The 20834-nt window shown below is 39.3% G+C and overlaps 1 protein-coding gene across 3 annotated transcripts in view; it reads right to left on the bottom strand.

Moving 5' to 3' along the window:
* Positions 1-20834, bottom strand: part of LOC103480657 (RNA binding protein, mRNA processing factor) — a 48145-nt gene that overhangs the window by 2754 nt on the left and 24557 nt on the right. The window contains exons 5-8 of one of the 3 annotated variants that reach the window (XM_008435685.3): positions 16845-16995; positions 13745-13872; positions 10624-10687; positions 562-680 (exon numbers count right to left, since the gene is read on the bottom strand). In XM_008435685.3, the coding sequence (XP_008433907.1) occupies positions 10625-10687; positions 13745-13872; positions 16845-16995 (342 nt within the window). In that variant the 3' untranslated portion in view covers positions 562-680; position 10624. Of the gene's footprint in view, positions 1-561; positions 681-10617; positions 10688-13744; positions 13873-16844; positions 16996-20834 lie in introns of all 3 variants that reach the window. The other 2 variants (XM_008435684.3, XM_008435686.3) reach the window with 2 other exon arrangements.

Here is a 20834-nt window from a genome sequence, read left to right as displayed (position 1 = left end):
CTGTATCTGCCTCTTCCAACAGATTTTCTACCAGGATTGTCCTGTCTTTTCCTCCATCCACCTCTCTTCCCATGAACTATAATCCACTTCAGTGTCTCTGCTGAAAATCAGCTTCCCCACAACATGAAAATGCCACCATTATGTCTGCCTGTGGGCACATTGTGCTTTTTTCTGCCACAAACCTTTTATTTCTGTGTAGCCTAAAAGTCTGAGCTGATGTCCTGAAAGAGAAAGTACTTTCTTCTGACTATGACTGCATCTAGTTCTGAAAAAAAAAGTTTTATACACACACACACACACACAAAATAACTGCTCAGATGAAAGCTGACACAGTGTTAAAAATGTCTTAGTGGTTAGGTTTGAGCCAGCAGATGTATGCGGAGGTGTGTCACTTTTTATCTTTTTCACACACACACACAAAAAAATAAATATTTCACACAGTGTGACAGAACAGACACGGACTGCTTTGGTGGACACTTTGGTGGGTAGGTGGGATCTACACCTTGCCGCCTAGCTGTCCTCTCCTGTTGGAATCAGCGGAGGATTAAAAAAAAAACTCACCGACGGTGCGCTGCTGCAGGATCTGGAAGCAGGTCATTCCTCCTAATTTCTAAAAAGGAAAAGAGGCAAACAGCAAAGCCCGTCACAGCCGGCCACGGCCACCATCACACATCAGGAGCCTGAGGATGCAAAGAAAACCCAACGTGTCCAATTAGTCACCTGAGGACGAGACATTTGACTTTTGAGTGCAGATGTTTGAGACACACAAAGAAACCAGAAGGAGATTTTTTTGACTTGACTGATGACAAGCTGGTAGAAAATTCAATGAATGTTTAATTCCCAAGCGTTACCATGGTGCACCTACAAAAAAGGCTCTTTTGTGTAAGAAGTCATTACTGCAGGAAGTACGCCAAGTACTTCAGCGAAGAGTTTAAACAGAATATAGGAGGATATATATTAAAGGAGCTATTTCAACAAAATGTGTAGATGTGTCTGTGATTCAATCAGGTTCCAGGAGAGCAAGAGAGAGCAAGACTTTCAGTAGTTAACAGAAAGGTTCTCCTCTGATTCATCCTGTTGTGGATAAAACCTGTCTGTGATCATGCCGATTTGAAAATGTTGACAAACTCAGAAATAAGTCAGAGTTGAAGAAAATATTGTCTAGGCTACAAAGAGGCTGCTGTTTTTCTAATTCCAGCTGCACCAACTGTACCAGTCGATATTGTAAAACCATAAACAACTTGACATGTGAACAAGGTAATCAGTTTGTTTTAAAACAAATTGCAAAGCAGTTGCCCTGTGCAGAGGGCAAAATCGATATTTATCAGTGCAAAAATCAGAACCTCAAAATTGGTCATAAAATTCAGATTTCTATTTGTGGTGGGGTTAATTTAAAGGGGGAAAAAACAACAACAACTTGTTTGGTCGTACTTTAAACCGCTTGTACCAGTTATGACTTTTTGGTGTGACTAAATAGATCTCCCTGATTAAAAAATGTCCAAGTAAGACTCGAAAGGGACCAAATGTACCAGAACCTCTCTTTGATACGCAAAGTTTGGTAAATAGACTAAAGGGATTTGGTTTTCTAGCCAGGGGAGTTTTCTCAACATCCTGGATACACTCAACTATCTTTCCAGAAAATGAAATCTCTCCTCTGATTAGTTAACTGATGTTGACTTTTAATGTCACTGAACCCTCCTTTTGTTTTCCTACAAATAGGCCTGTCGCAATAAACGATAAATCGATTAATCGCACGATAAATTAAACCTATCGACCTCATTTTAATGATCGGCTTTATCATCTCTCCCTGCTTTTTTTTCTTTCTGTTGATGACACTGAATAAAAAAGGCTCAGCTCCGGTGCTCTCCACTGACCCTCCCTTCTTCATTTCCTTAGTGTAATGTCCAGCGCACACTACACGAGTTGTCGGCCCATTTTCAAAATCTGAGAGACAAATTAGCCGACAGAAATCCTAGGTATAATGGTTCGATCGGGTTCGTCATGCCTTGTGGTGTCCAGCCACCTGGGCACAAAATAATGGCTACAAGTCCAGTTAACTAATTTTAATATCAGGCATTAATCAATGCTTTACTAGAATCCACCTGTGATGCATGTGACTAAAGTCAGCGTAAAGTCCTGACTGAATGAAAATCATTATAACCTATTTATGTCACGTTAACGAAGAACAGCTGAAAACTTACCGGGTTTATCAACTGCGGTAGCAATTTGGCTCCAACTTCTCCCCCTGTCATTTCTATATTCTTTGCACGAAATGTTGAATAAACATTAATGTTATTTCCACAAATCATCTCCGATGTCTGCTGGACTTTGTGTTGTTCCGTGTCAGCTGTTTGGGATTCCCCTCTGTAATTTCCCCTCAGAAAGCGTGGAGGAGAATCCGTGCTTTCTGATTGGCTACCTGTCACATTCAGCGTTAAGCTCCCAGTCGGGGAAAACCCCTGATTTAGATCGGAGCGGTCACGACGATCTACCGTAACCTACCACACACTGCAGGATGATCGATTACGAAATCACCAACGACAATCTTAGATCAGCCAACAATCTAAGATTGTCGAAAGGGCAAAATAGGGGCAAAAAATTGTGTGGCATGAACTATTGCATTAGGTAGTGGGATGTGCCCATCTTTATTTAAATCTAGTGATTAATGAAGGGCAATATAGTATACAGACTCCATAATCTGCACTCTTTTGGTTGAATGCAGTATTTATTTCCACTTTGGCTTTATGCTGTTTAGTTTTTATTCAAGTACGTTTTTTGCCAATGGAGACTGAGAATCCATTTTATTTTTGTTTTTGGTTGTTTTGTTAGTGTTATGTGTTCTTTTGAAAATAAAGTGCATCTATCTATGGCAGGAAATAGCATGCAGTATTACATCATTTCCATTAAATCAGTGTCAGAAGGTCTTGAAACAAAATTATCGTTTATCGCAATAATTTTTTAGACAATTAATCGTCCAGCAAAATTTGTTATTGTGACAGGCCTACCTGCAAATCTTTCAAGCCCAAACTTGAACTGTGACACGCAGGATGTCTCAAATACTCATGTCAAGCTTCTCCCCGACTATCTTTACCTTCCACAGCATCCCACCACCAGCGGATCGCAAAGAAAGGTCAGACTTCTTCGCCAGATGTACTGCTAAAAATAGACCTCTTTCTGAAACTGTGGCAACTTGAGTTCAGGCGAGTTTTGGGCAACTATCTGGAACAATAAGCAACTAGAAAGTCATCCGTAATCTTATGAGAAAAAAAGAGACTGGCAGACTGACATAGTCAGAGAGGACGCATGAGACTTGGAAACTGCTTCTTGAGAACAATGCTTTTTTTGTTTTAAGGGAGTAAGGACGCTTGAACTAACTGATGCCCCATTGCGCGTTCAATCAGGGATGAGGGAATCGATGCGCTACACAGCCGCTTGGCTAACCTGACGGGACGCTTGCTTCCACATCACCCTGTTTGTTCTGGCTGAGACGCCAAGGTTAAAGACTGGGTTGATCATTGAACATGTCTGCACAGATTAAGGACAGGTTTAGTGAATTTTAGGCTTAATATGTTACATCCAATATCTCGGTTCTGCTGCATGTGAGGATAGGTAAACAAGCGGTGTTTGAGAAAGAAGGGGTGTGATCGGGTTTCACATGAATGCATGGGCTGTTTCTTTTTTTGTAACGCAGCGAATTTTCTCGCTTGTTATCACCGATTGTCGATTGTGTGCTGTGACTAAAGGGAACAGAGGACTTGTTAAATCATCTAATAAGAGCAAAGTTCCAACAAGTAACTGATTTCAACCATGGTAATGGAAACAATTGTCTTGATTCTTTTGTTAGATGTAGCATAGTTTTAGATTTATGTAAAAAAAAAGCATTCAAGCATGAAGTTTTGGTAGCTTGTTAAGCTGGGCTACACAGAAGTCTGTTAACGCACAAAAGCCACCAGCAAATGAAGTTAAAGTTGAAAAAGATTGTGAACGTAAATATTCAGAAAAGGTCTGAACAAATATGGCTTACAAGGGGTTACTCAGTAGAAACACGTTTCTTACAGAAAAAATTTGATATTTAATACATTTCCTCACTCTGCTTCTTTCTCCTACTGCTCTCCATCTGAGCATTACTTTAAGATACTGCTGCCATTAGCTTTATGTTCTCATTGCACAGAAGTTACATCAAGCCAGATGTAACTGTTTAGCAAAAACGCCTTCCTGCAGGGGGGAGCTCAGCTGAGCTATTGCTGACAATAACATTACCTTCATGTTCAATCGATGACATTCATAGCCACCTTTCTCTCACCTTGTCTCCGTCCTAGATAAAGCCACTGAAGGGGATATTGCTGTTTTTCACACAATTGATTTCAGAGTTTATTTACTTTGCTATAAAACCACTAAAGGAGCTACAAACTATTTTTAAGTTTTCCGGAACATAGAAAATTCTTCTGGATCAGTGTTTCTGTGCTCCTTTTTTTTTGTTGGTCAAACTTGGTTGTGGCAGATGGGCTCTCGTACTGAGTCTGGTTCTGCTGGAGGTTTCTTTCTCTTAAAGGGGAGTTTCCCTTTCCCAAGGAAAAAAAACGCCTGTCCTGAGCTGTGTTTACATCCCAACGATGGCTGCTGGGGAGGTGGGTGGTGGCGAATGCAGCTGCTGACATGCAGCTCCTGAGATCTGATGCAGCTCCAGTCTATGCCTCTGTGTCTCAGCAGGGGATGGAGGAATAAAGTCCCACTTCCTTATTAGAAAGGGCCCCAGCTGGCCCAAAGCTCTCCTTCAATTGGAGTTAGTCCAACATCGCACAGGAACCACTGGTTTAGTCAGGCTATTGGCCAAAAACCTCCTCAGGGCAGGCAGCCAGACAACACACACACACACACACACACACACACACATATATATATATATATATATAAGTCTCTCACAGGGTCACAGACAAGCCTGCATGATAGGGGTTCGCACCCCACCACCACCCCCAGCATGTCTTGTCAGATGGAAAATACGGATTACCTTTCCCTGCAGTTCACTACGTATTAACGTCCACTGTTAGGTTGTCTTTGGAGCGAGCTCTTTGCCAGAGCATGAATGTCAAATACAATTCAGCTTCATGGGCTTTCAGATGAATGAAGTGACTCTGAGTATTCGGGGGATGGGGGGTGGGGTTATTACAACACAAAGCTAAAAAACTTAATCAGCTCCGAAAAGTCAGTGGCTTTCTGTTTGAACTTGCAAGCGGCAGTGAATGTACTTCTCAGAAAGGCTCTTCCCTCCAGAGGCCAGGTGATTAGGACAGCTCACGGTTAAAGATCCCACACACCAGCGCGGTTCCAGCTGCCTGCATTCTCTGTCTGTGAGTCGCCCCCAGTTAGCGAGACGCCAAGACAACCGGTGACCCACAACAAACCTCTCCAGATTGCTGACCTCTAGGCGAGCTTCACCTTCCTTTCTGAAATACCAACATTCAACATTCGTAATTAATTACAGGCTTTTGCTTTTCCAAGACTACTCCCACAACATTACACAGCAGTACAACAAACAACACCAGCGCCTTACATGAGTATTTACACCACTCGAGCGTTTTCACATTTTGTTGACCTCGCAACCACTAATTTTAATGTATTGTGTTAGGATTTTACACAAAAGGTAGTTCATATGTGCAGAGCAGAAGGAAAATAAAGCATGGTTTACAGCTAAATATTTTGGACGGTACACAGCAGCGCCGTTTATCTTCCTGTCAAGCCGGACACAAAAACAACGAATTGTTTGCAAAGCTGCAACATATCAGGGACAAATCGAGCAGGAAGGTTAACTAAACAACGAGCTCTCCGGTGGTAAAAACATAAGCCTCATTCGGCTTCAGCATGACAACACGACGACCGTGGATGTATTAATTACACGTGTTGTTTACTATGTGTGTAAAATAATCCACAAACCATCTAGATCTACAATGATCATTCTAGCCTTTATCCAATTTTTGGGGGATTTACCCAGACAAAATGTTCTGTCAGGGTAAATTTAATATTTAAACAAAGTGAAGGAGGGAAAAAATCGAATGAATCTCCATTAAAAAGCACATATCTGCAATTTCAGTCACCACTTTGATACAATAGTAGTGGGAAAAAATGCTAGTTTGTTTCCAGGGAATTTTCTCTCCACTTCTTTCCTTAGTGGAAAGACGTTTCAAAGATCTGACGTCTGTGGGGTTTAAAGGAAAAAAAAATAAAAAAACAGTTTCTGCCTGCTGCTTCAGGACAATGGCTTTGTGTTGCAAAGGACATAATTGTTGTTTCCCCCTAACTGAGCAGTTATTGGAGCCTCTGTTAAGGATGTGTCAAAAGCCTTAGAAGAATTTCACCTAAGATTACATTATAAATAAAAAAAAATAAAAATAAAAAAGATCTTGCCTTGATTCTGACAGCAATCTTTCAGTTGGAGAAAAATTGTGTGTTGAGAAGAAAAATGCAACCCAAAAATTGCTGTAATTTTCTGCGTTGCTTTTAAAACTTAAATCAAGAATATGAGATTATTTAATTTGTATTCATGTGTGCTATATACACAAAATGACACAGAAGATACTTTCTACGAACTGGTCTTCAAATTGGGAAAGCCAAGCAATCATGCCATTAAACATTAAAGTTAGGAAATTGCGTAACTACTGCATAGAAATTGCGGCAATCCTAAACTTAAACACAAGTCACAAGTCTGTGAAAAATAAAATGTTTAAAACAACTGTAATGATGACAAACGAGGCTGGACAAAGGTCAAAGTTTATATATACACTTCACAAACAGTGAGGAGAATGGTAAGGGAGGGAAAACTATCTTAAAGGCTCATAATTGGAGAACTGAAGAAAGGAAAAGTATCTTAGGATTACAAAATCTTCAGAATCCTTACACACTGTCATGTGGGGGATTTTTCCTAGAGTTAGTCATATCACCCTAAAAATGAACTTTATGCTAACAAACATTCCAGGTGCATTTGATATGAAACATTATAAAAGGTATCAAAAAGCTCCTCATACCCCCAGGTAAGGTGTCACTAGCTCCTTTCTCTTTCAAAGGTTTTGGTAACTACCAGGATATTTTTAATAAAAAAAAAAAAAAAACTGGTGGTGGATTCTAGGAAATCACAAATTTAAATGCTTCATGTATATATACCACGGGTGCCCATTAGTATGACGGACGCTGTAGATCTAAAACCTGAGTAAAAATCCAGCAGCACAAACAAAAGACAAACAAACAAAGTTCTTAGCTCATAATTTGAATACACGTTTCTCCTTCATGCTACACAGTCGGGGTTGCAGCCCGGTGAATGTTTCTGCAGCAAATGTTTGCAATTATCACAATAATCTTGACTGGATATGCTGGCTCTCCATCACCCTCCTCTGCAGGCCGGATGTAGGGAAGTTGATTCACCGACGGGGTTAATATCCACTGGGGCAGAGTGACTGGTCAAACAACTTCCTCCCGGTTCGATAGGAGTAATTATTTCCTCCAAGCCCCTCCCTTTTCCACTCCGTTCCCTCAATGGAGATTAAATCCAAAACACCACGAAAGCTTTTATTCTTTAGGCAACATCTTTAAAGCTCTTAGAAATAAACAGATAATAAAAAAAGGGGTAAGAGGGAGACAGGGGAGACCAGCACCAATCAACAGCTTGATGAATGTTAGCCTCCTTACTCTTGCCACCTCCCATCGACTCCCCCAAGGTGGGGGGGGGACCGAGGAGAACATGTCTCTTCCTGTCTCGAGACACTGGAGGGAGGTGACAGAGAGACTGGCGCCGTGTGCGTACACACATATACACAAACTATCTGGGGGGATTTGCAGTGTTTTGCTTTCTGGTTTCTTGTTTTCTTTTCTTTTTTTCCTTCTTTTCCTGCAAACACAAAAGTGGAGTGCGGATGCGGCCGATGCGGCTGACTTATCTAAGCACTTGTTGGAAATGCTCCTAGAACCACGCACCGATCCTCTAAACTAATTTGGATGTAATTTACTTTAAATAAAGGGCCACGATAAACGTTTTTAATAAAGACTCGTAAAAACGGAGCTTCCAGCAGCTCCCGAGTACCGGAGCACTTGACGGAGCGTGCGCAGCGTTTACGACCATTGTGATCGCGTCCTCCGTCTCTCTATATCTGCTCAGTCCCCTTTTATAATTCTCCAAAGAGTAGTTTGCTAGACTCGGAAACGCCAACGTGAGGTTCTAAATTAAAAAATGTATTTCATCCTGACAGGGTTTGATAAAGTGACAAATAAGTCCTAATATCTGCTGTTTGGTCGCAACAAATTCTGTGTTTATTATGGTTATTGCAGCCATATTGTGGGCGTGGTAATCTTTCCCTCACACAGAGGTGAAATAAATGTTAAATGCCCTTACACTGGGCATGCCAATGTTGCAACAACATCTCCGGATCTGCTGCCAGCAAAAATACTCGACATATAGCATTGACGAATAACCAGTGGATTATGAATAAACATCCTTTGTGCGCTGCAATCAAATCAAAAACAACAGAAAGGAGATAAGCTAGCCGAATAGATTGACATTAATAATAGGGAAATGCATATTCAAACCATCCATCCATCCATTTTCTTTACACCCTTGTCCCTCAGTGGGGTCGGGGGGTGCTGGTGCCTATCTCCAGCTTCATATTCAAACTAATATGAATATTTTTCTTTGAGAAATGGGATGTACTCTTGTCTTTTCCATCCTGAAGAGAAACTTAAAAAAAGGTGTCACGTCACATGCACACCCCAGTAGACAAGTTATAGTTGGTATTTTAAGTATTAAAATAGGGAGGTGGGGTCATTTAAGACGTGAAAAATTCAGGAAGTTCTTGACACAGGAAGCACACAGCCAGAGCTGGTGTTAAATCCCTGCAGCAGTGTTTGTATCGACTTCTTGGCAACCTCCCTGACTAGTTTCCGTCCCGTCTCTTCATTCTGTTTAGAGAAATTTTGTTTTGAAGCATCACTGTTGACCAATTTCCTTCAATTTGTAGAGCCTGTTTTCACAGTGCTGTGGTGCATCCATGAACTTTTACACACCCTTCTCAGGACTGATACCTTTGCACAATGAGATCTTTTTGATCCTGCGTAACCTCTCTGTTCAGCAGTTATATCAATACGATTCAAGTTATATCAATAAGATTTAAGTTATAGCAAAAGAAATAATTTCTTTTGACCTTGACGTTATGTTATCCATTTACTGGAACCTAACAACACCTCCCCTATATCAGCATAAAGTTAAATAAGTTTTTGACTTCATAAATCTTTTAAGTCCTATTGGTTTTAAAGCTTTACATTAACAGGCTCTTCCTTCATTTTTTTTTGCTATTTTAAATTGTCACTGAAAATTTCCTTTTGAAATACTGTGACATAATTTTAAGTCCATATTGCCCATTTCATAGAAACACCTTTCTGACACTGCAAATAGCTTTGAGGCTTCTTTACTCAGTAAACACTTACACACCGAAGGGTGTTGTTGTCAGCCCAACCTGGTGTTGTTAAGAGATCTGATTTTTCTGTTTCGAAACAGGCCGTCAGCGGTCAGGGTCAATCGAGCTAAAAGTCATCCAATTCTCATTCAGTCGATGTCTCAGTGCATCTGTGATAAGAATACTTCAAGATTCTCAAGGAACTCATCTAAACAGGGAGAAGAAAGCCAGGACCACCACCTTGACAATTCAACATTTCCCACAGATTCCTTCTTAGTCATTAACTTTTTTTTTCAAATCTACCAGACCGAAGTTGGAAATTCCCCGTTCTGTTTGATTATCTGTGACTGGGTAAAAAGCAACTAAACTATAACAACCATCAACTCCGGAGAGGAAAAAGTGAAGGGGGGAAAAAAAAAGAGAAAAAAAAGTGGAGCTTCAACACAAACGTGTAAAACACCCATCTGAACGCGCTCAGTCCTACTCAAGCAGAGCACTTGAGTAAAGGTACTAAGTGACTTTCACAGCCAGTCTGTAGTTATGCTCCCAATCAAAGCAGAGTCTATTAGCATTTTAGTCATATTTGCTGATCCCTTTTCGGTCTGCTTAATCAAACCATCAGTGCGGACACTCTCATTGCAAATTCTGTTTGACTCGCTGCTTTTGATGCCCCATAACATCAATGAGAAGAGTCGACCCTGTGCAACCATGTGACCTGAGCGAGAGAGAGAGAGGCAATGAGGAGTGTGTGTGTGTGTGTGAAAATAATGGAGTTCCCCTTCAGATTGCGCCTTTCATCTCTGATGATGATGCGTGAGGAGTGGCTGAGGTTCAATTGACCCACCGGGCGTTACACTCCCGTGTTCTCTGCTGGCGACTCACGTGTTTGTGTTTGAAGTCAACCAGCAGATACGAGACCAATTAGCCGGTTAGTTTTGGGAGCTAGCAGGATGGACATTTTTCATCTGAGGTCTAAGTGCAAAAATACAAAAAATAAATAAATAAAAAAAAGAAGAGTTGTAGTAACATTCCGAGAAATTCCTCATGTCTGTTTAGGAATGTTTCACCACCTGTTTAAACAAAGTGTCATAACATTTACTGTAAGAGCTCGTTACAATGTACATTTCTTCACCGCACCAGGGTAATGCAGGGTCAGACAATGTGTGCGAATGCTGCTACTTACACATACTTCAGCAGAACTGTCTGGACTTCCATCCCTGAGGAGTTCCATCTGCAGGTGGGAGCCAACGAATCTAAACACACACACAATCTCGCATTAACGCATAGTCCCGAAAATAACTTTAATGTGGCGCTCGGACACCAATTATTATTGTATGAAAAGCTTCAAACTGTTTGTCATGAAGTAATTTTACAATTGATATGCGTACAAAGTTTTTTTTTTAAATTTCATTTACAATGGGGAACCTGGTAATATGTGTAAAAGTAATTTTGACTAACAAATTGTTTGTAAAGCTGAGTTCAATTTCACCAGAAACGCCTAATTCTGATTGCTTAAACAGAACCTGTCTGACGGCATGAAGTAGGATAAACTATCCTGATGATGATCCGTAAATGTAGAAAATATGACAGAGGGATAAACCTTCTGAGACGTGGCTGGTGGACAAAAAAAATTACTTCAAGAGAACCTCAGCGACTCATCAAGGAGGTTAAGGAATAACCCAGAACCACATCTAAAGCGGTCTTTGTTTCACCCGAGGCCAGGGTTCAAGATTTAATTATAAGAAAGAGAGAATGAATTATAAGGATTATAAGAAAGAGAGCCTCTCACATGGAGGCTTTAGGACTCTCCATGTGAGAGTCCTGAAGCCAAAACCACCGCTGGCCAAAAAGAGCACAAAGGCCCATGTGTCACCTGTGCCGAAAATTGACTGATGGGGAAAATATTCTAAGAGTAACAAGAAAAGAAAGTGGAGCCTTTTGAGAAGGTGAGTGTCTTATCTGACACAGGAGAGAGAGTTGATTTCAGCAAGCCATCCTCTGCACAGAGGCAGAGAGTCTGTTGCTGCAGACGCCGCCAGGGGAGGCACGCCTAGTTATTAGGTTTAAGGGGCAATTACCTTTTCACCTACTGCAAGGCCATGCTGCTCTGCATGGCATCTTTCCGTTAATAAATGAGAAAATACTCTAAAAACATGTTTTGTATTTACTCAGGTTATCTCCTTACAATAAAACTTGTTTAATGATCTGAAACATTTAAATGTGACAAAACGAAAAAAGCCAAAACATAAATCTGTAAGAAGATAAATACTTCTTCACGTACTGTAACTTGATCATACACACCCACCTGATTTTATTTCACGTTAGTGTTCATTGTTCTGCTTTTTGTAGTTACTTTTGCTCCAGCTACGTTGCTGACTTCATCCGGCCTAAAAACACCTCTTAGCATCCAATAACCCTGATGACATCAGCTGATAAGCTGTGGAGCCAGGAAGGTGAGCTCCTGTTAACATGATTTATATTTGATTCTTCTGCCTGCTGCGTGTGCGTGCGTGTGTGTGTGAGCCTGCCCTGCCCTTTCTGGCTTTATATCAGCACCTACCCCTGGTCAGAGGAAGCTCTAACAAGCCTATCACTGACCACAACCCCCTACTGAAATCACAGAGCCAGATTCTCTTTGTGTCAGCATGTGTGCACATCCACGGCAAGCATATGGAAAAACGCCAGCTAGGCAGATTCAGCGTGGGCTCATTTTAAATTCTGACTTCATCTGAGCTTCAGCGAGTGTCTTTCTCAAGGTGGGCAGGGCGTTACGCCTAAAAGACACAAGTGTCTGCATTATGAATGGAAATATATTCTATATGCCCTCTCTGGCAGATTTGAACAACACTGCATGAGGCAATTAAAACATTTCAAGCAATACTTCAAATGCTAAGAGATCAGATCGAGCCTGCAGACCAGTCTGACACTGAGGTTGCGTTAGTGGGTCAGCGTGAACCCAACAGGATTCATGAGAAGAATTTCAAAAGATCGATATTAAAACTCTCGTGTGAGCTCACAGTTTGAGCTGAGTGGATTTCAAGACCTTGATGAACTGGACCAAACTGGGTTTAATTAAAGAGGGGGATTAAGGTAAAAAAAAAAAATGATGCAAACATTAATACAAAAAAATGGATTTTTGGCTTTTTCACAAGAATCGTATGTGAATCGTCTCCAGTCGTATGTATGGCTTTTTAAATCTTTTAAAACATTACATAATCAAGGATTTATTTTTATTTTATATATATGCCTAAATAATAATAAATAAAAAAAATATGCAATACAATATGCAAATATGCCCTGATAGGAGCTTTTAAGACCTTTCCTTTATATATATATATATATATATATATATATATATATATATATATATATATATATATATATATATATATATTTAAATGTTTAAATTATTTCAGGAATTGATAATGAAATCAATTCCTGAAAGTTCTAAAAAAAAAAAAAGAGCTCTTCATGTTCCAAATCTCTAAAAAAATGAAATTACTTCTCTACCAGACTCAAATTCAGTTCAATTAAATTGTTGTTCTTGTTGGAAGATCAAAGATGCCATTATCCAACAATTGCTTTCATTAAATAAATGTTATTATTTTCCATAACGTCATAATATGAACTGTCACGGTGACTCATACAATAAACCCTGAGATCTGATTGGTTAACCTGGTGTAAGCGAGGACCAATCACCTTAACTGTGTTAGCCACGCCCACTTGCTCCAACAATCAAAGCTCACAGATAAAAATAAATCCAAGGCTATGAAATAATTAAACAAATAGTTTGCAAATTTAATTACCATTCTACTCAAGTAATTATGTACATTTAAATTCTTGGAATTCTTGGAATAATTTTTTTTTTGTATTCATCTACTAATTTATTTGAAATAGACTTTATTTAAATTACAAGACATAAATACTGGAATATGGCATTTTTGGCCATCTCTCAGGATGCACACTCACTGTTCTTAAAAATACTCTTAAAATAAAAAAATACTCTTGAATACAAAAAAAAAAATTATTTAAACGTTGATGAAGACTTTAGACATATTAAAATGGCCATTATTCAACATGACGATGTATGGATCCCACTAAGAAAAATATACCACTTTGTACAAGGTGAAGTTTTTTTTTTTCTTGTCCCCCCAAAATAAGCTAATATTTCGGCAAAGCTTCCCTAAGTGACGAGCATCTGTGAAATGGAACGGCGAGTGTTTTTGCGGGCTCAGCGGTAGGTGAGGGAGCAGTGGCGGCGGCAGTGATGACGGTGACAGGAAACGCTTGGGATGGGATTTCCGGATTACCTGAGCGTGGAGCGAGGAGGGATAGGTGAAAGCGGGCGGAAGGGCCGGCGACAGCTCTGCCGGGTACAGCGGGTATGACGCCCACACATCTGGGCTGCTGGGATATAGAGCAGGCACTGTGAGCTCATCTGTGGAAAGAAGAAGAGGAGGAGTGGAGTGAGGAAAGTGGTAACGTGGATGGGTGGATAGAGAGACAGGGTGGAGGTGGTGGTGATGGTGGTGATTGTGGAGGTGCGCACTAGGGGGAGTTTTTCAGTTTGTGAAGTCGATTCCTCTTATTTCATTACCTTAAACACTCAATGAGTCCAAACGTCATACATTTGTCCCAGTACTGTTTAGCGAAAGCTTAACAACTTAAAACATGAACTGCGAGCCTGTAAAGCTTTGGATTCTTCCTTGTGTTGGAGTAGCTGGCATTGGCATGTGTACACACACTGCTGTTTGAACAAAAAAAAGACTGTAACTGTAGGAAATGTACAATGAAACAAAGCGTGATCAATCAGAGCCCATTTCCAAAGCATTGCTGCCATTTTCCATAAGCCTCCACAATCAAAGGTCAGATCTAGGAACGTTGATCTACGCAACTTAACTTTCTTCTAGCTATAACTTTAAAAACCATTCAAGTTTGGTCATCGTTTTCCTCAGAAATAAGGTTAACTTTAACTAGCAATCCGAGTTCATTGCTAATGCACTTCTACATACTTTTGCACTCTAGTTAACAATGTACAGTATTATGGGTGAAAAATAATTTTCTAGGTTCAAAATTCAAAAAATAAAACAACAAAGCTATTGGTACATTTAAGCTAGAGGCAGCCATGTTGGATTTTTGGGTCAGTTTCAGGCTGCCAGGTAACCTCAGGCTTTCTAAATGAGGAAATCAGAAATTGAAGTTTAAACAGATAAAAGCAGCATGTTAAAATGGGTGAAAGGACAGAATTTTAATTTTCATATTCCTTGTCAGTACAGTACAGCTTCTTGCACTAGTCTACTAAAGTTTTGCTTATTTCAATATTTGTTTTATTAATTTTTTTAGTTTGGGACTCTTCTAATATATTTTAGGTACCACAAGTACACTAACTATTGAAAATAAGCATATTTTGTTTTTGTATCTTTAGGTTCTCACCCTCAAATCCTGTTTTTTTTTATGGCTAAGCCCACACTAGACAATGACTTTGATAACTGCTTTGGCAGCATAAAAAAAAACGTTAAGATGTCAAGACGATCTGAATTGAAGCATTAGGAGTACTGGCAATTACTTTTACACAGTTTATCACTTTGAGCTTCATCACAATAATCAACAGCATGTATTGTGACATTTAAACATACAGCACATCCAGTTTTTATAATTGCTCTGACTGTAGATTTATGCAAGTTAAGCTGATCAGATACTTTCTTATAGTCAATGCCTGATTACTAAGATGTACAGTTTTGAGGGATTCTCAAAGATTTGCAGATTTTACATATTCGCTGGTGGCTGTGGCCTTCAGCCAACCCAAATATCAGGGGTCTGCCGTATATTTATATTTTCCTATGGGGAATGGCATGTACTCTTGTCTTTCCCATTTTGAAGAGAGGCTAAGATTAAAGTACAACATCATATCTTTACCCCAGTGAAACAAAAATCCAAAAAGGTCCATGAAACTGTGATTGACCTAAAAAGGCACGCATGCATAAAAACAATTCTTCAGTTGCATACATTTTAAAGAACATTGTAGCTGTGCCGCTGGTGCCAGTATTTCTGTGAATAATTTTTTCTTAATGTGTTTCCTTCCCACCTCCCATTGAACAAACACACATAAATTAAAGGTTGATTTTGTTTTCTAGTGGTTTTCTGTGTGAGTTTGTGCTATTTGATATAAAAAAATATATATATTAAGGCCTTTTAGATATCTTTACCAAAGTTGGCACACCATAAAGTAGTATTTGTAATTATTTCCTGGACTCAACTGTACCTTTAGCAAAGCTTATAGAGTTAGCATTAACTTGATTAGTTTAAGCAACAGATCTAATAACTGTCATTTAAGCTAGCGAAATTGATGGTTATCAGCATATACTACTGTATACCCTTGTTTGAACACGAAGACCTGTTATTCCACAAATTACTAAGGTCTGCAGGGGTAAATCAGGCACCTTTAAGACTCTAAATTGGATACATATGAGAACAAAAAGCTTTACAGGCAGGGCAACAGTAGCTAGCAGAAATTGCAAATGAGAGGAAACCACCTCAGACATAATTTACTCGTAAAGCTGAGTGCAAGGTGACTGTGAAAAAAAGGTGCACGAGTGAGGAAACAGTGCTGTGCCGTGTACAGGGAGTGGACACTTAAAAACGTAAAAATCAGACAACGTGGGGTAACTCATTGGAGAACCATCAGACAAACATAATTTTAAGGAGCATTTATCTGTTACTTCTCTATCAAAGAATGATCAGGAAAAAAAAAAGGCTGATTAAAACAACTCTTATCAGGAAGCGTATGAAATGTCTCTCCTGGTGATTACGTCATGGTTTCATTAATGGTTTCCGTCCATTTTCCTCTGAGGCAACCAGTAACACCCCCTTCTCTGGCAAAGAAAAGATCCAAGATAAGAGCGGTTTGGTCATTCAGGAAGAATGCACTATTACAGCTGGTCTATGTTTAACTATCAATGAATAATTCCTGCAAAACCCTTTAACCTCTCGGAAAAATGTTTAACCGACTGGGAACTGCAGGAACACATTCCAAACACACCTGGTACTTTCAAGTCCAACAGTTAATGAACATGCACGGTTAATAAGTACTTAATCTATGAGAGGATCAATCGTTTACCAGGTGAGCTAAAAATAAGCAGGTTTTCAGTAAACATTTTACATGAAGGGATTTCTTTTTTTTTTTGTTACATTTTTGTTAAAACATAACCAAACCAAATGTTCTGTTAGAGAAAGAAAAAACAGGCACAGCAATTTATATACTTTCTGTCAAACAGAGCACATAAATATGTCTGATAAAAAAAAAAAGAGTCCTAAAGGGAAACAGCTGCCCAGTCGAGCTCAGCCAAAGGAAGCAGCAGCACAAAGTAAGACATACTCAAGGACAGGCAGATGAGTGATCGGAGCACTTACATGGATCTCTGCTAATGAACTGAGGGCCGGGGCTCTGCTGGGAGGGAGGGGGGTTGGGCGTGCCGACCAGCTTGTTTTTAGCCATCTTGGTGTTGGCCTTGGCGAACTCCAGCCGCAGAGTTTGGGGAATCTCCGGATCAAAACGGACACCCTGAGACCAACCGGAAAAGATGAGTTAGGGATGATCTTTGTTTCAGTAACACAGCAGAAAGGATCGTTGAACTGTGCAAACTGTTTCAGAGTTTTGACAAAGCTTTAAAAAAAATAAATAAATAAAAAAAATCAGTCAATTAAGTTGATTTGTAAAGCACATTTCAAGAACATATGCCAGGTCAAAGTGCATTGTGAAAACATAAAAAAACCAAACATTGTAAACACATGTTTGTGTTTACAAACATGTGTTTGTAAACACATGTTTGTAAACACCAACATGTGTTTACAAACATGTGTAAACACATGTTTACACATGTGTAAACATGTAAACATGTGTTTACATGTTTACAAACATGTAAACACATGTTTGTAAACACATGTGTTTACAAACATGTGTTTGTAAACACATGTAAACTTTACATGTAAACATGTAAACACATGAAAACCAATAACAGATGACGCTAAAATCATCAAATATGCTGGTCAATGTTCCATTTATTGTGGTTCAAGAGCAACTCTAAAAAGAGATTGCATATTTAATTTGTGAGTTGGAAAATGTTTAAGAGTGTCGGCAAGGCATCATCCACTCTAGTATTTCATTAGACATGGCCGACTGATGTATGGTTTAAAGCTGCAAAAGACATGGCCGACTGATATACGTCAGTCGGCCATGTCTTTTGCAGGTTTAAAGCTGCAAAAGCGAGACGTTATATGCCATCAGTTTCAAAAGTGGCAAAAATTAGCATCAAAATATGAGCTGTCAGTCTGCTGCGTATAAGGGCTGAAAACGAGACATTACCCCCAAGCCAAGGTGTCAAAATGGCTTTCCTGTTGAAGCATTATCCAGTTGCTATCAGAAAAAGTACAGTGCATACACCCCTTTAAAATGCCTGTTTTCAATGTATGAATAAAATAAAGCCATGGTACATAATTTCTAATCTTTTTTCCAAATGGTAAGTGAAATGTACCGTGTACAATTCAAACAAAATGTAGCAATAACCTAGCTACGTAAGTGAGCACACCCTGAAGCTAATACTTTGGCGAATCCCCTTCATACTCAGTTTCCACAGTCAGTTTTCTTAAGAGTCCCTCAACTTGTCTAGACAATATTTGTCCACGCTAACTTGTAAGAGCTTTACAAACCTATCAGACTGTGAGGACGTCAAAACTACCCAGGTGAAAAAAAAGTATACTTTAGTATACTAAATTTTAACATACTTTAGTATACTTTTATCGATGTAGTTAAACTGTACTATTTTGGAACAACTAATTTTGTGCTTAGTATACTTTAGTAGTGTTTAAATAGTATTAAATTACAACTAATAGTATATTTTAGTATACTATACGTACTTTTTTGGAACAACTTCAAGTGTACTTAAAGTATACTTTTTAAATGTCATATTTCAGAGCTATATTATATTTTGAGTGTAATAATTCTGTCTCAGAATTATATTAAAAATATATATTTAATATACTTCAAATATATTTTAAATATACTATACTTTTTTTCACCTGGGTAGACACAGAAATGAAAAGGGAAATGTTGGAAAATCTAACTTATCTTTAAAAATTTGTCAAAATTTTTCTCCAAGCACCTGCAGCACATCTCACCTTGATTTAGCAGAGGGTGCAACGGCAGACGACGGTTTTCTTGCAAAAAAAATGTTAAAGTCTGCGTGAGTTAGCTTACAAATTTGAACCTTCGCCTGTGTTTCAGTTGTTTTGCAAGTGCCGACAGGCTGTTTACAAAGTTCTCGAACACCTTTTTGTTTCCCCCGATGGTTGCTCGCAGCAACTTTGTTGGGAGAGATTTGGGCTCACCACATAATGATTCCTAATGATGTTAAGAGCAGGATTACGTTGCTTTCACAACCACCCTTCAAAACAGGGTGCTTAAATTATTTTGCTTGGCACTCAGGTTGTTATGTGATAATTGGGGAGGAGATTACAACACACACAAAAAAAAACTTTGCTGACTAGTATTTAGTGCAGTAATAAATCATAACAAGACAGCAACAGAAAAAATTTTGCAAATTATAATGTGCTGTTTACATATTTTCCAGACTCTGGTTCCTGGAACTGTCACAGTCTACTGTTTTTTTTTTTATACTTTAAGGAATTTCACAATAAAATATGCAGCTTAAAATATGTCTCTCTTAATAAATCACTGACTACCCAGCATTTATGCATTATTTTTTAATTATTACATAGAGAGCACTCTTGGCTCGGGGATTCTGTTTTTAGCTGCTTTTAGTTGTTTTTAGCTCCATTTGGTTCAATGCTTCTGTGTAAGGAAGTGCGGCCTTCTTCAATGAACTCATTGCCAAAGCTGTAGCTGTTATTAAATTTGTTTTTCTTTTTAATAGAAAGGTCTAGTGATTCAGTACTTCTGTGTCTCGTTCCCAGACTAATCCAGTGATGGAGTTGTTATTATAAGTAATGCCATGTTCTCTTTATTTTTCTCTTCCACACAAGGCAGCCCTGAACCAGAACCTCTGTTTATTTTGTAGCTCATCCCTTAACTCTTAACCTCTGACCTCTTACAGCCGTTTGTAATGACCTGGGTACTAGCAGAGGTTTCTTTCTGTTAAAAATGGATGGATTTCATTCCACTGTCACCATGTAGTTGATCAAAATGACAGATTGCTGCAAACTTATTGATTGCTGAACTACATTTGAAAGAATTTGATTGGTCCAAACCGTATTTGGACCTAATTTCAGTCTATATTATTGGATGTAACTTTAACTTTGTTGTTCCTGTAGATATCTTTGAGATTATGTTTGTTCTAAAGTATAATTAGATACATAAACTCATGCAAATTAACTTAAAACGTAGCTTGGAATGTGATGTCTGATGTAAGCTGCTCACTGTGGATTATTGAGAAATTTATAATCCAAGCCCGATGACACAATCCTGGCTAACACACGGCGTCATTTAAAAGTCAGGCAGATAAGCCACGAGAAACCTCAGTATGCTTCCTACTGAACCCTGGAACTGTAATTTAATATCACGACATCAGATGCCTCATTTGTCATGACACAGTCGGTGCTAAAGCATAAAAGGAGCCACAAGTTTTGGCAAATGCTTGACACGCCACTGCTAAAGCCCTTCTGACATACCACCGCTCATGACAAATCAAATATAAAGGGTGTTTTTAACGCCACATGACCAGTTGGCCAAATCATTTCCCCTCACAGTTACTCGTGCTTGAGAAAACACAAGGAATGTGGCACAATCCGAGATCCTCCTCATCCGAATCACAGCGGAAACGTGTTCACTTTGCTTTACAAGCGACCAAACGGCAGGACCTTTTAGAGAGCCACGGTAAATGTCATCAAATTAACCATATTTATTTAAGACGCAGAGAAGCAGCGGCGGTCAAGTCAGCTCTGCAGAAAAGCAGTCGATGTGCGAAGTTCTCTGCAGCAAAAGAGCAAGGAGTTGCCGGGGATGGGCTTCTCATTTCGTCCCTGCAGGCTCGGGCAAAGCTGAGCTGCAACAAGCGAGTGAAGGCTCTTCTCATGAAAGAGGGAGGAATTAAGTGGGATTGCCTTGGCTCAGGGCGGCTCGCAGCTTCTACCGGTAGTAGCTGCAAAGGTGTAATAAGCTGCAAAGTTATAATGAGGGGGCCCCAGTTCTCCAGCGTTTGAACCGAGCTGCGTATCCACCTTGAAGAGCTTCTTAGCTTCTTCTTCTTCTCCACCACCATCTTTGGTTAATGCTAATGCTTTTTGTAATTTAGAGGAAATAAAACATGGCTCCTGATAGGAAACAAATCCCTCACTTTCTCTGGAGGTTTCTCACTCTTCCGCATATCTAAATATGCAGATAGATGT

This window comes from Poecilia reticulata, chromosome 18 (genome assembly GCF_904066995.2).
Source record: "Poecilia reticulata chromosome 18, P_reticulata-male-v2, whole genome shotgun sequence".
Classification (NCBI taxonomy): Eukaryota; Metazoa; Chordata; class Actinopteri; order Cyprinodontiformes; family Poeciliidae; genus Poecilia; species Poecilia reticulata.
Note: the sequence above shows the minus strand (reverse complement) of the source record. Positions and strands in the feature narration are given on the sequence as shown.